The 13,974-nt window shown below is 39.5% G+C and overlaps 1 protein-coding gene across 2 annotated transcripts in view; it reads right to left on the bottom strand.

The window, feature by feature from the left end:
* RPAP3 (RNA polymerase II associated protein 3) overlaps positions 1 to 8,609 on the bottom strand; it is a 42,423-nt gene extending 33,814 nt beyond the window's left edge. The window contains exons 1-3 of one of the 2 annotated variants that reach the window (XM_081248033.1): positions 8,530 to 8,609; positions 5,835 to 6,124; positions 4,562 to 4,702 (exon numbers count right to left, since the gene is read on the bottom strand). In XM_081248033.1, the coding sequence (XP_081104159.1) occupies positions 4,562 to 4,702; positions 5,835 to 5,987 (294 nt within the window). In that variant the 5' untranslated portion in view covers positions 5,988 to 6,124; positions 8,530 to 8,609. The remainder of the gene's footprint in view (positions 1 to 4,561; positions 4,703 to 5,834; positions 6,125 to 8,529) is intronic. The other variant, XM_081248034.1, reaches the window with a different exon arrangement.
* Positions 8,610 to 13,974: the final 5,365 nt, after the last annotated feature.

The raw sequence follows: 13,974 nt of genomic DNA, 5'->3' as shown, positions 1-13,974 counted from the left end.
TTTCATGGACCCCATCAGTATTTTTTAAATCATTTTTTAGCACATATAATAAAAGAATGATTCTTAGTAAGAGATTTTTCTTTCTTTCTTTTTTTTTTCCGCACCACTTGGCTCACGGGATCTCAGTTCCCCAGCCAGGGACCGAACCGGGGCTACGGCAGTGAAAGCCCAGAATCGTAATCACTAGGCCACCAGGAACTCCCTAGTAAGAGATTTTAAACCAGTAACCATTAAAGAGTTCATTAAAACTCATATAAACAGGGCTTCCCTGGTGGCGCAGTGGTTAAGAACCTGCCTGCCAATGCAGAGGACACGGGTTCAAGCCCTGGTCCAGAAAGATCCCACGTGCTGCGGAGCGACTAAGCCCGTGAGCCACAACTACTGAGCCTGCGCTCTAGAGCCTGTGCTCTGCAACAAGAGAAGCCACCACAATGAGAAGCCCGCACACTGCAACGAAGAGTAGCACACCCTCTTGACACAACTAGAGAAAGCCCGCACACAACAACGAAGACCCAATGCAGCCAAAAATAAGTAAAGTAAAATTTTTAAATGTATTAAAAAAACTCATGTAAACAAAAACTTAATTATTATATAAACAAAATCCTTTCTGTATTTAACAATATACTATTTTAAATAATTTATGTAGGAAAAAAATTGTTGATAAATTAAAAAACAAAATAAGACCTATGCTTAGTTCCATTGAATGAATATTCAAAGATGGACTGAAATTTAGCTATGTGTTTTAGCATGAAGATTCTAGAAATTCCACCAGCCTACCAAGATTAAAGCCAAATCTGTCCAACCCTGTTACACAGACATGTGTAGAAAACTAACAGCAGCAGAACACCAAAGCTGCTGCTCAGATCTGAACTAGAATGGAACAACCATGACTGCACTGGCCACACAAAGCAGGAGTTCAATCAATATCTGTTGAATGAATAAATGACTGTAGAAAGCAACTCTCTAAGAAATCATCTGACATGATGCCTTTTAGGAAAGGGCATTATAAGAAGATTCCAATTTATGAAAAGGAAAAGGCTACATAGAAGGGGGTAAAGTTACAAAAAATGAAAGCAGACAAAATAATACTCAGCAGAGAATAAATCATGTTCAGAAAGTATCATTTCCAATAGTAATAAATTCAAGACCCAAAATCATACTTCTCTTACATCAAGACATTACTAAAGCAGATGACATACTATTTAAATAATAATGTGTGCTCTCTCTGGACTCAATTAGCCTTGGTTTCATAAAGAAAAATACAACCAGGGCAGAAGACCTAAATAGACATTTCTCCAAAGAAGACATACAGATGGTCAATAGGCACATGAAAAGATGCTCAACATCACTAATTATCAGAGAAATGCAAATCAAAACTACAATGAGGTAACACTTCACACCAGTCAGAGCAGCCATCATCAAAAAGTCTACAAATAATAAATGCTGGAGAGGGTGTGGAGAAAAGGGAACCCTCGGGCTTCCCTGGTGGTGCAGTGGTTGAGAGTCCGCCTGCCGATGCAGGGGATGCGGGTTCGTGCCCCGGTCCGGGAAGATCCCACATGCCGTGGAGCGGCTGGGCCCATGAGCCATGGCCGCTGAGCCTGCGCTCCACAACGGGAGAGGCCACGACAGTGAGAGGCCCGGGTACCGCAAAAAAAAAAAAAAAAGAGAAAAGGGAACCCTTCCACTCTGCTGGTGGGAATGTAAATTGGTGCAGCCACTATGGAGAACAGTATAGAGGTTCCTTACAAAACTAAAAATAGAGCTACCATATGATCCAGCAATCCCACTCCTGGGCATATAACTGGAAAAGACAAAAACTCTAATTTGAAAACATACATGTAGCCCAATGCTCCTAGCAGCACTATTTACAATAGCCAAGACATGGAAGCAACCTAAATGTCCATCGACAGAGGAAGGGATAAAGAAGATGTGGTACATATATACAATGGAATATTAGTCAGCCACAAAAAAGAATAAAATAATGCCATTTGCAGCAACATGGATGGATATGGAGATTATCATACTAAGTGAAGTAAGTCAGACAGAGAAAGACAAATATCATATGATATTGCTTATATGCAGAATCTAAAAAATAAAAAGATACAAATGAATTTATTTACAAAACAGAAACAGATTCACAGACTTAGAGAACAAACTTACGGTTACCGGGGGGAAGGGTCGGGGGGCAGGGATAGATTGGGAGTTTGGGATTGACATGTGCACACTACTATATTTAAAACAGATAACCAACAAGGACCTACTGTACAGTACAGAGAACTCTGCTCAATATTCTGTAATAACCTAAATGGGAAAAGAATTTGAAAAAGAATAGATACATGTATATGTATAACTGAATCACTTTGCTGTACACCTGAAACTAACACAACACTGTTAATCGACTATGCTCCAATATAAAATAAAAATTAAAGAAAAAGAAAAAAGTGATACAAATGAACTCACTTACAAAACAGAAACAGACTCTCGGACATAGAAAACAGTTTATGGTTACCAAAGGGGGAAGTGGGGGAGGGATAAATTAGGAGTTTGGGTTTAACAGATATACACTAGTATATATAAAACATAAACAATAAGGACTGACTGTATAGCACGGGGAACTATATTCAATATCTTGTAATAACCTATAATGGAAAAGAATCTGAAAAAGTACAGATAAGTATGTGTGTATATATACATATAAAACTGAATCACTTTGCTGTACACCTGAAACTAAATTGTAAATCAACTATACTTCAATTAAAAATTTAATTAATTTAAAAAAATGTTTTATAAAAAGAGAAATACAACTAATTTGAAAAACCATTTGGCAGTAGCTTCTAATGCTAAATGCATATATAAACTATGACCAAGCAAATACCATCCCAGGTGCTATATCCATCGAAAGACATGTACAAGAATGTTCATAGCAGGTTTATTCTTAACAGCCCCAAGCTGAAAACAACTCAGTGTATATCAATAGGAGAAAGGATACACAAATTGTGATATATTCACACAATGGAATTCTGATCAGCAATGAAAAAGAACAAACTACTGCTACTGACAGTACAGATCAAACTCAGACAATAATAGCAAAAGAAGCCAAACAGAGAACAGTGCATACTGTACGATACAATTGTAAGAAATTTCAAAACTGGCAAAACCTATCTACAATATTAGAGATCACAACAGTGGCCACCTTTGGGAGGTAATCAACTGAAAAGGGAGGTTGCTGGGATACTAGAAATGTTCTATATCTTGATCTGGATGGTAGTTTCTCAGTTTTGTACATGAGTGAAAATTCAGGAAGTTGTACATTTAAGATTTTGGGACTTTACTGTATGAATGTTATACCTCAATAAAAATGTTAAACAAAAAAGTGCAAAGAAAATAAACATAAACATAAAAATCAGAATAGTAGTTACCTCTGAAGGTAGAGAGGAGAAAAGAAGATGGAACAGGGAAGGAGCAAACTGGCAGCTTCAATGGGATTGAAAAAATTCTCTTTATGTTAGGTGGTGGGTTTATGTATTCACTTTATTATCATGCTTTAGAACACGTATCTCTACAAACTATTTTGTATGAATCAAATGTTACATAATGAACACTTTTAAAAAGACTAAAAGCGAGTGTGTATTCCAAATCAACCTAACTAAATCAACCCTTAGGGTGAGTCAGAGTCTAGAATAAGGCTGGCCAACAGGTTCCCGTTCACAGGTTGGCCTGACAGTGGCTGCTTGGAATACTGGGTAGAGGGTTATGAGGCAGAGTAATTAATTCTCCAGCTACACTGTGTCTCATGTGTGGGAGATGGGAGGCATGCACCACACCAGCCTAGAAGGGTGAAGCCCACCCTTCCTGAAATCAAGATAGCCCTAATTCTATTGTAACGCAGCCCTAGCCCTAAGACTAAACCCAAAGGCATTCTCTTTTAGCCAGTATTCTACAGGTCCTTCAGTCTATTAAAAAAAAAAAATGTTGGTAGAGTCCTTCTTTTCTCATATTATTACTATCTTAGAATTCTGGCTGTTTAAGGGTTAGAGATGATGAAGAGGAAGGAGGTGGGCGCAACTATAGGTGGAGAGTATAAGGGAGGTCTTTGTGGTGATGCAATATTTCCGTATCTTAATTGCAATGGTGGTTACCCAAATCTACAGGTCATAAAATGGCAAAGAACTATACATACATTGCACCAATATCAATTTCCTGGTTTGATACTGTACTATAGTTAAATAAGATGTAACCATTAGGGGAGACTGGGTGAAGAGTACACTGGATCTCTATGTACTAATTGTGCAAAAGGAGAAAAAAAGAAAAAATAGGAAAAAAGAAAAGAATCCAGCTGTTTTAGCCACTACTCACTGAAAGAGGACTGTAGGAGAAAAAATAATCTAGTTAATTGAACAGCTAGGTATTTAAGCTTTTATTCCACACAAAATAGTCTATAAGAGAAAGACACAGGTCCTAAGAACTCTACATTATTTTTCATTTAATCCATGACTCTTAACTAACTCCAAGAAAATTTTACTCAAATACTAAGAAGCATATAACCAGATTAACTTACCACATCAAGTTTTGCCCATGCCTCATAATCATAAGATTTTATCCTATTTTTTGTGTTTTCGTCTTTGGTTTTTTTAGATGACTCTTTAACTTTGCCTTTCTTCTTTTTCCTAAGATTCCCATTTCGAATAGGAGGTAAATTCTAGGAAGGGAAAACAACACAACATTTTAAGACTGCTCTTTTACTTTTCTGTATAACTAGCGATGTTTAAAATTCCCACTAAAGTATATTTTCAAGTAAAAGTAATTTTTAATTTAACTTTCAAGTGGTTAGAAATACCAATTCACTCATTTATAATGATAACTTATGCCTGAAAGTTTAATTCATCCTTTGACAAATATTGAACATTGTTCAGTCATAAGAAAAGTATTGATATTACCTAGAAATTTTAATTATACACTTTGCATTTTAGGATTTGCAATCCTAAATTCAAAAACTGCCTGATCTTCAGCCTTGGTACAATGATTTAGCAGCAGTACAATGGCACACTGAACTGCCTCCACATCATTACAAACAGTAGGAAAAGGCCATCCATATTTGAATGCACTGTCTTAAGAAAACCATTTGGTTGAGCCTAGGTACTACCTAAGTTTTTACGGCAATACTGTATGTTAATATACCACTAAATATATAATTATATATGATATACATAATTATATACAAACCCACATATTTTATGATTCTGTTCATTTACCTTAAGAATTATCACATGGTCTTCCTTTCAGTAACTATTCACTAAGCCTTAAAATGTCTTAATATAGTTAATACAATTATTACAAAGACTTTAAAAAGTAGAATTTTTCAAAATGTTGGCAGAAAGCAAATCACTTCAATCAGTATTTCCACAAAACATTTTAAAGGTGGTGCTTTACTTTATTTTTATTTTTTATTTTTTTGATTTTACACTATTTTATTACTTATTTGGACTCCATCTTGTTAAAAAAAATTGAAGAGGCTTATAGAATGCATATAATATGTAAAAACCAACAAAAAACAATAGGAAATTCAGTTGAAAAAATATGGAAAGAAAAATTAAAATATCCTTTTGCAAGAATAGTATAAATTTGCCTGTTATGAGAGCCTTTCTAGTTCTTTTTTTTTTTTTATAACAAATTTAATCAGTTATACATATACATATGTTTCCATATCCCCTCCCTTTTGTGTCTCCCTCCCACCCTCCCTATCCCACCCCTCCAGGCTGGTGCTTTACTTTAAAATAAAAAAAAAAAAGTTTTGCTGGATGATAAAGTAGGAATTTAATTAAGAAATTTACCTCTTCAGGAACACCATTCTGTCTTCTAAGTTCCATATCCTTTTGTTTAATATCTTTTTCCCAGTTTTCTAAATCCCTCATAAAGTCTTGTAACTCTTCTGCATTTTGTTTCACTTGTAGTTGTAATTCAATTGCTTTACTTGCTGAAGTCATTGTGGCCTGCACAGTTTTTATCAACCAACCTCTGATAAGAATTAAATAGAATTATTTGGTTTATTTTTTTTGAAACCCAGCTAATTAATGATTTTTACCTCTTCATAAACGGCCAAGATACATGTAAGGAAAGGAACCTAAAGTGATGCAGAAGAAAATATCAGTATATTATTTTTAAAATGAGTCAATCAATGTTTGCTGAATAAACAAATGCAAAATAAACAGATAGGTTGGGCATCCATGCAATGTGAATGAAAGGCAACAGGGAGGAAATCACTGAAAATTAGCAAGCAGCCTATGGTAGCAGATTGGCTGCTCATCTCTAGAGTTTATAAGTTTAGCCTAACTACTTCCTTTACTTTTTTTTTTCAACATTTATTGACCTTTGGCTATGTGAAAGGCCCTGTATCAAGATTTAGGGATGCAAAAACAAGACAAGGTCCCTCCTCTAGTGGAGGAGAAAACAAAATAATCGAAGTACTGAGTAACAAAATATTATGCTAGCCAGGGTTTCTCAACCTTGGGACTACTGACATTTTGGGCCAGATAATTCTTTGTTGTAGGTTGGCTGTCCTGTGCATTGTAGGATGGTTGGCAGCATCCCTGGCCTCTACTAACTAGTTGCCAGTATTACTCCCTTCCCTCTGGACTCTAACAACCAAAAATGTCTCCGGACATTTTCAAATATCCCCTGGTTGAGAACCACTGTGCTAGAGGTACATGCAGATGCTATGGGGCTGACCACAAAGGACAGGTATAAATCAGACAGTAGGGTGGCAGGTTCAAGGAAAGAGTCCCCAGAGGTGCTGAAATTTAGCCATGTTTCAAAAGGGGCCAGCCAAGTGATTAATGTGGAGAAGTGGGCCAGGAGAATGAGGGACTGGGAGGGAGAATGACGGAAGAGAAGGCAAATATGGGACAGATCAGGAAATGCCAGGCCATGAGATCTGACCTACAGTCTGAAAGCTATGGGAAACATTAAGCTGGTAAAATAAAAGGGACATGATGACTCATTAGATTGAGGAGTTGGTGAGCAGAGAAGGAATCAAAGTCTTAGATTTCTGGTTTGGGAGGCTGGTAAGATTAGTGGTACCACTTTGAGTCAGGAATCACAATTTTAAAACGAAAAGAGGATTCAGGATTGCAGAGCAAGTGTCAAGACAGATTTTTTTCAGTTTGGGATAAGGTGAATTTGAGTTCTTATGGGACATCAGGACATAGCCAGTATGTAGTTACAGAGGGCTAGAAATATAAATTTGGGTGTCACTAGCATAAAGGTAGAAGCTACAATCATGAGACTTGGATATGTTTAATTACTGTGACAATGGGGGAGGGCGCTGGGGGAAGCCTGAAAAACACATATCTAGGGAACAAACCAAGGAAGAAATGCCAACACAGTAAAAATGAGGCAGTGGCATCTAGAGAGCTGGGAGGAAAACTTGGAGTACTGTCACAGAAGAGAATTTTCAGGAGTTCTAGAAGACGGAAAGTTAGCAGTGTCAAAGGCCACAGAAGTCACATGGAGGAAATAAAATGCATTATATTTAGTCATATAAGAGTTTTAATGGGATTTTTTTAAGGACAGAAATAAAATGAGCTGAGTAAATGAGATTATATGGGGATTAGCATAATTTTGCCTTTCATAACCTAAAATTGCCCACGAGTGGGGGGGGGGGCGGGAATTGAGGAACAAGGTAAAAGAAGATACAGGAAAGGGGATGCGTGATGGGGCAAGGTCCCCAAAAAGGTGGGAGGGAATTCAAAGCTTAAGTGTGTATGGGGAGGACAGGGGGGCGGGGGTTGGTTAGGATGGGAGAGATAGAAGAGGTTAGAAAAGGGATTCGTTTTGGAGGAGGAACAGATGTTTGCAACCGCATATAGGTCTTCTGACCCCCCGGCCTTGCGTCAGAAAGTAAACTAAACTTAAGCTTCTTTCAGGCAGTGCCCATGTTTGATCACATACGTATATCTCATTAAAAAACAAAGCTAGTACAATGTTTTGCTGAAGGACTCAAAAATGTGAATAAAAGCGCAGCAAGCCACTGAGTTACGGGGTGGGGGGGCGGGCGGGGAAAGAAACCTTTTCCATTTCACCTATCACCTCTGCTCCCACGGAACCTGCGTCCAGGCAGGCAACCAGAAACTTCCAGTGCCTGGGGTATCACTTTCATACCCAATATCCGGGCAAGCATTGCACACCCACGCCAAAAGGGGGCGGGCCCCACCGAGGTCCCCTGGGGAGGGTGGATCTGCGGTCCTGACCACCGCAAATCGCCCAATAATCCGGGCAGCCGGGGTGGAGAGACCGACAGCAAGGCTGACCGTCCAGGCCCGGGCTGCTCGGGCCGAGCCCCTCCCGGAACGCGCTCCCCGGTGCGCCTCTACCCTGGACACCGCCGCGCCGCCCCAACGCCGCGCCCTGTCGCTCGCCCTTGCCATCGCCGCCTCACCCGGGACCCACGGCCGCACCCCCTCCTCCCGCAGGGCGACCCCAAAAGCCTCCTCGCTGCTGCAGCCGGTGATAACCGCAAAGCCGGCTCACCTTAATACGCCATTACCGTCCCCACTGCCGCGGCTTCCCGCCCGCAGTGACTCACGCTGGGCCCCGCCTTCCTGGGCTTTCCCACAAGTCCCCGCGTGCCCTCACCCCGCCCCCTGGAGCCGGGACGGAGCGTGCGCAGAAGGTCAGATACAGTGTGCCCTCTTCGGGGTAGAACCAGCCTAGAGCGTTGACAGGTGTGTTAAAGCAAAATCTGCTGCTTTGCCTGCTTCCGGTATGACCAAACTTCACACTAGGTAATCCAAAAACTGCAGGATCATCCTGACTTGTTCTGATTCCCCAAATAATAACGCCTTGAATAGTTACTTGGATTCCCCTCAGTTTTAATATTTGCCTTACTGTGTGTAATGGTATTTTACAACCTTTATATGATAATCATGTGAGAAAGTTACTGTTTGTCTACCATAAACAGGCTATGTAAACTAGTAACTCTAGCAATTTTTGTAGTAGTTTTTTTTCTTTAAGTTCTTGTATTCGGCAAACCAGTTTTTCAGTCTGCCTACCTTGCACCTTTGCAAGTAAACTCTTTCTTTTTCTAAATGTATCTATCTCTGAGTCTCTCTTGGATGTGTGTCGGTATTAAGGTCTGTCTTTAGATTTCCCTGGCCACAAAGAAAAAAGAATATGAAGCTTTTAATATTTTGTGCTTCTGCTTCCTGTATGAGTGAACTTTCTCTCATTTTTCATAGCAACTCTAAAACTGTAAAACAAAAGTAATTTTAAAAGCCCACAAAAACAAACAGAAACAAACAAACCTTTCCATTTGAAATAGCTCTATGATCTTAAACATTAGACCAAAAAGTCAGATTAGTGGCTCTCAAGCTTGGCTGAACTTTGAAATCACCTTGGGAGTGTGGGGGAAAAAAATACTGCTTTCTAGGACCTCTCCCCAGAGATTGTGATTTAATTAGCACAGCCTGAGCATCCTGATTTTTTTAAAAGCACAGATATAGCCATGCAGTTGAGGCTGGGACCCACTAATCCAGGTAAGGATCAGTGAAAAACCACCTTGAGGACCTTCCTTACAAAGTCATCAGCACATCTTTTCCACTGTGTAATTATTTGGTATCTTTGTATTTTAAACTCATAGTAGTCAAATCATTAACTGTCACCAAAATATTTACTAAAGGAATGATTCTTTTGTTTTTTGTGTTGGCGGACAAACTAACTTTTTTTTTTTTCTTTTTGTGGTACGCGGGTCTCTCACTGTTGTGGCCTCTCCCGTTGTGGAGCACAGGCTCCGGACGCGCAGGCTCAGTGGCCATGGCTCACGGGCCCAGCCGCTCCGCGGCATGTGGGATCTTCCCAGACCGGGGCACGAACCCACGTCCCCTGAATCGGCAGGCTGACTCTCAACCACTGCACCACCAGGGAAGCCCAGAAAACTGACTTTTAAGGGGTTTTTTGTGTGTGTTTTAAATTAATCTAATAATAAATAATTTTAAAACAGATATTGATTTATAGATGTTCTTAACAAAAGCAACTCTGTTGGGGTTTTTATGGGTTTTGTTTTGTTTTATTTTTTTGGCCACACCGCAGGGCCTGCTGGATCATAGTTCCCCGACTGGGGGTGGAACCTGTGCCCCCTGCAGTGGAAGTGCAGAGTCTTAACCACTGGACCATCAGGGAAGTCCCAAAGCAACTCTGTCTTTAAAAATTAATTCTGGCAGAGTCAACTGAGATGAGAGAAGGGGGCCAGCTGGCTGTTCTAGTAAAACCTCATAGACCCTCTCACATCTCTCTCTCTCTCTCTCCCTCTCTCTCTCTCTCTCTCTCTCTCTCTTCACATAATAATCAGTTGTTGCTTGGTGATACAAAATCAAAGTGAGAGGAGTTAGTCAGATGGTCTTCATGGCCACCATCACCTAATCCTGAGGCTCCCAGTGTCCTACAAAAAACTATGCCTGTAATGGCAGCCTTCCCTCTGCAAGGGAGGTTGAGGGTTTTTTACTATTGGCAGTCATGTGCTCATCTAAAAACAAGAATTCAATAAATAAGGAAGGAGAGGAAGGGAGCAGATACTTAGGGGCAACCAGTAACCTCTATCAAAGGCCTTAATAAGTATTTGTCAAAAGAATAGTGAATGAATGAGTCGATACTGCTAGAAATCCAGGCTCACTATAACCTGAGGAAAAAGGTTGAATTCTGAAATGCTGATTCTTCCACTTGCTGAAAATGTAATCTGAATGTAATCTGTACACTGAGGCTTAATGTAAATTAAAATTAAAATAGAGAAGATAAAAATACCTACTGGAGTAAGAAAATGTATGTAGACGGCCTACTTAGCACAGCTTGGGACATGGTAGGAGCTCAACAAATGTTATTTCCTGTCTCTCCCTCCTGTAAAGCTAAGGTCCAGGCCCGGGGATTTAATAACTCTCTCCTACATCTCTCCCTGTCTCCCACTTGACTATCTGGAAGACCTCTGAAGACGTCTCTAAGAAGCACAAGTACTGGGCACCAGGAGATAAAGGTTAAGGTTGATAGCAGGGAAGGTAAACTGCCTCTCCTAATGCAAAATGAAATCTGTATAATAAGGAAGACAAGTAAGAATTATTATAAGAAATAAGCATGTTATTTTACATTCCTTATCTCACAACAATGGTAATATTATCCCCATTTTACTGATGAGGACACTGACCTGAATAATTAAGAAATTTGCCCATACAGCCAGCAAATGACAGAGCCTGGTGAGGTACCTGGGCAGTCTGACTTCAGAGCTGGCACCTGTGACTGCCTGTTCTACTAACCCCTGTCTTGCTCATTTGACTGTGACCTCCCTTGAGGAAAGGTAAGAGTAGGCCCTATTTCTTAAATCTACACTCTGTAACTTACCTGAGGCACTCCTCCATACCTGGCATTTTCCTAGCATCTGTGGCCTAAATAATCTGTTTACAGGTGAGAAGTCTCCTTGTATCTCTCTGGCACTCCTCCTCCCTCAGTTTGCATCCAGAGGCGTCCTTATGTTCCCTGTGTACGTGGTCAAGGGGGCTGGTTATCAAGGCTAGGGACCACCAGTCTCCAGGTATCCCCTCAGAGTCTATGTGCAATGCTCCTTCCATTCTTTATCTTTTTTAAAGACTTTATTTTCTGAGAGCAGTTTGGGTTTACAATAAAATTAAGATAAGGGTACAGAGATTTCCCATACACCCCCTACCCCAAGATATACATAGCCTTCCCCCTTTATCAACATCACTTGCCAGAATGGTACATTTTTTACCAAGTATGAACCTACATTGACACATCATAGTCACCCAGAATCCATACTTTAACTAAGGGTTCACTCTTGGTGTTGTACAGTGGGTTTGGACAAATGACTCATGGCTATATATCTATCATTATAATACCATACAGAGTATTTCCACTGCCCTAAAAATCCTCTGTGTTCTGCATATTCATCTCTCCCCCTCCACGCTCACCCCCAGCAGCCACTGATTATTTTTACTGTCGCCATAGATTTGCCCTTTCCACAATGTCAAATAGTTGAAATTATATGGTATGGAGCCTTCTCGGTTGGGCTTTTTTCACTTAGTAATATGAGCTTCAGATTCCTCCATGTCTTTACATGGCTTGATAGCCCATTTCTTTTTAGCTCTGAATTATATTCCATTGTTGGATGTACCACAGTTTATCCATGCACCTACCGAAGGACACCTTGGTTGCTTCCAAGTTTGAGCCATTATGAATGAAACGGCTAAAAACATCCATTTGCAGAGTTTTGTGTGGACAGAAGTTTTCAGTTCCTTTGGGAGTGTAATTATGAAAGAGTGTAATTATGAAGGAGTGCAGTTGCTGAATCATATGGTAAGAATATGCTTAGTTTTGTTACAAAATCAAGCTGTCTTCCAGAGTGGCTCTACCGGTTTGCATTTCCACCATCGATGTCTGAGAGATTCTGTTGCTCCATATCCTCACCAGCATTTGGTGTTGTCAGTGTTCCAGATTTTGGCCATTCTAACAGGTGTGTAATGGTGTCTTGTTTTAATTTGCACTTCCCTGATGACATATGAGGTGGAGCATCTTTTCATATGCTTATTTGCCATCTGTACATCTTCTTTGGTCTATTGATGGTTGATGTCTGTTAAGGTCCCATTCTTTAATTGGTTGTTTACTTTTTGTAGTTTCAAGCATTCTTTTTATAGTTTGGATAACAGTCTTTATCAAATATTTTTGCAAATATTTTCTCCCAATTTGTGGCTTGTCTACTAATTCCCTTGATATTGTCTTTCCCAGAGCAGAATTTTTTTTAATTGAAGTATAGTTGATTTACAATGTTTCAGGTGTACAGGAAAGTGATTCAGTTATATATATAATTGGGAGCAGTACTTGTTGGAATTAATCGTTTGGTTTTTCTGGAAGGAGCTCATAATAGAGGACTCCCTTCCAATTCCACCATATACACAGCATCACCTTCTTTGGATGAAGATTGGCCTTTGGTGTGGTTGGTGATGGTTCATTTCACTTGCCCCATGATCTCTTCCATTACACATTATTGTACAGTATCCACTTTTCATCACCCATCACAATTTGTTTTAAAAATGGAACGTTTTCATTATGTTTAAGTAGAGAATCGCATCCGGAAATATGGTCAAGAAGGTTTTTTTCGCTTAACTTACATGGAACCCAAACATCAAAGCTATGAATATAACCAAGCTGGTGCAAATGATTTTCAACGCTTGATTTGGGTATTTTGAGTATGTCAACTATCTACCATGTGGTATAGCCACGTTGATTTTTCTCAATTAATGTCTCAATTTGATCACTATCAACGTCAACTGGTCTACCCGACGGTGGAGCACCATACAGCGAGAAATCTCCAGCATGAAACTTTGCAAACCACTTTCAACACGTTCAAGCAGTCACAGCACCTTCTCCATACACTGCACAAATCTTTTTTGCATTTCAGTTGCGTTTTTACCTTTCTTGAAATAATAAAGCATAATATGCGGAAAATGTTGCTATTTTTCTTCCAACTTCAGTATTAAAATGGCTACACAAAAATTCACCAATTTTGATAAGTTTTTTTAATGCATGCTGATATGCTGTCACAATACAATATAACAAAATTGTTTCGAATGAAGTTAAAGACAAGCACTACTAGAGCCATCGTACAGAAAAAAACCAAACAGACCCTTTGGCCGACCGAGTAGTTCCCTGTGCTATACAATCGGTTCTTGTTTATCTGTTTTATATATAAATGTGTATAACAGTGTGTATCTGTTAAACCCAAACTCCTAATTTATCCCTCCCCACTCTTCGCCCTTTGGTAACCATAAGTTGTTTTCTATGTCTGTGAGTCTATTTCTGTTTCGTAAGTACGTTCATTTGTATCATTTTTTTAGATTTCACATTTAAGTGATATCATATGATGTTTGTCTTTCTCTGTCTGACTTACTTCACTTAGTATGATAATCTCTAGGTCCATCC

This window comes from Mesoplodon bidens (assembly GCF_964165515.1).
Source record: "Mesoplodon bidens genome assembly, chromosome: 11".
NCBI lineage: Eukaryota > Metazoa > Chordata > Mammalia > Artiodactyla > Ziphiidae > Mesoplodon > Mesoplodon bidens.
This window is presented reverse-complemented; position numbering and strand designations above follow the sequence as displayed.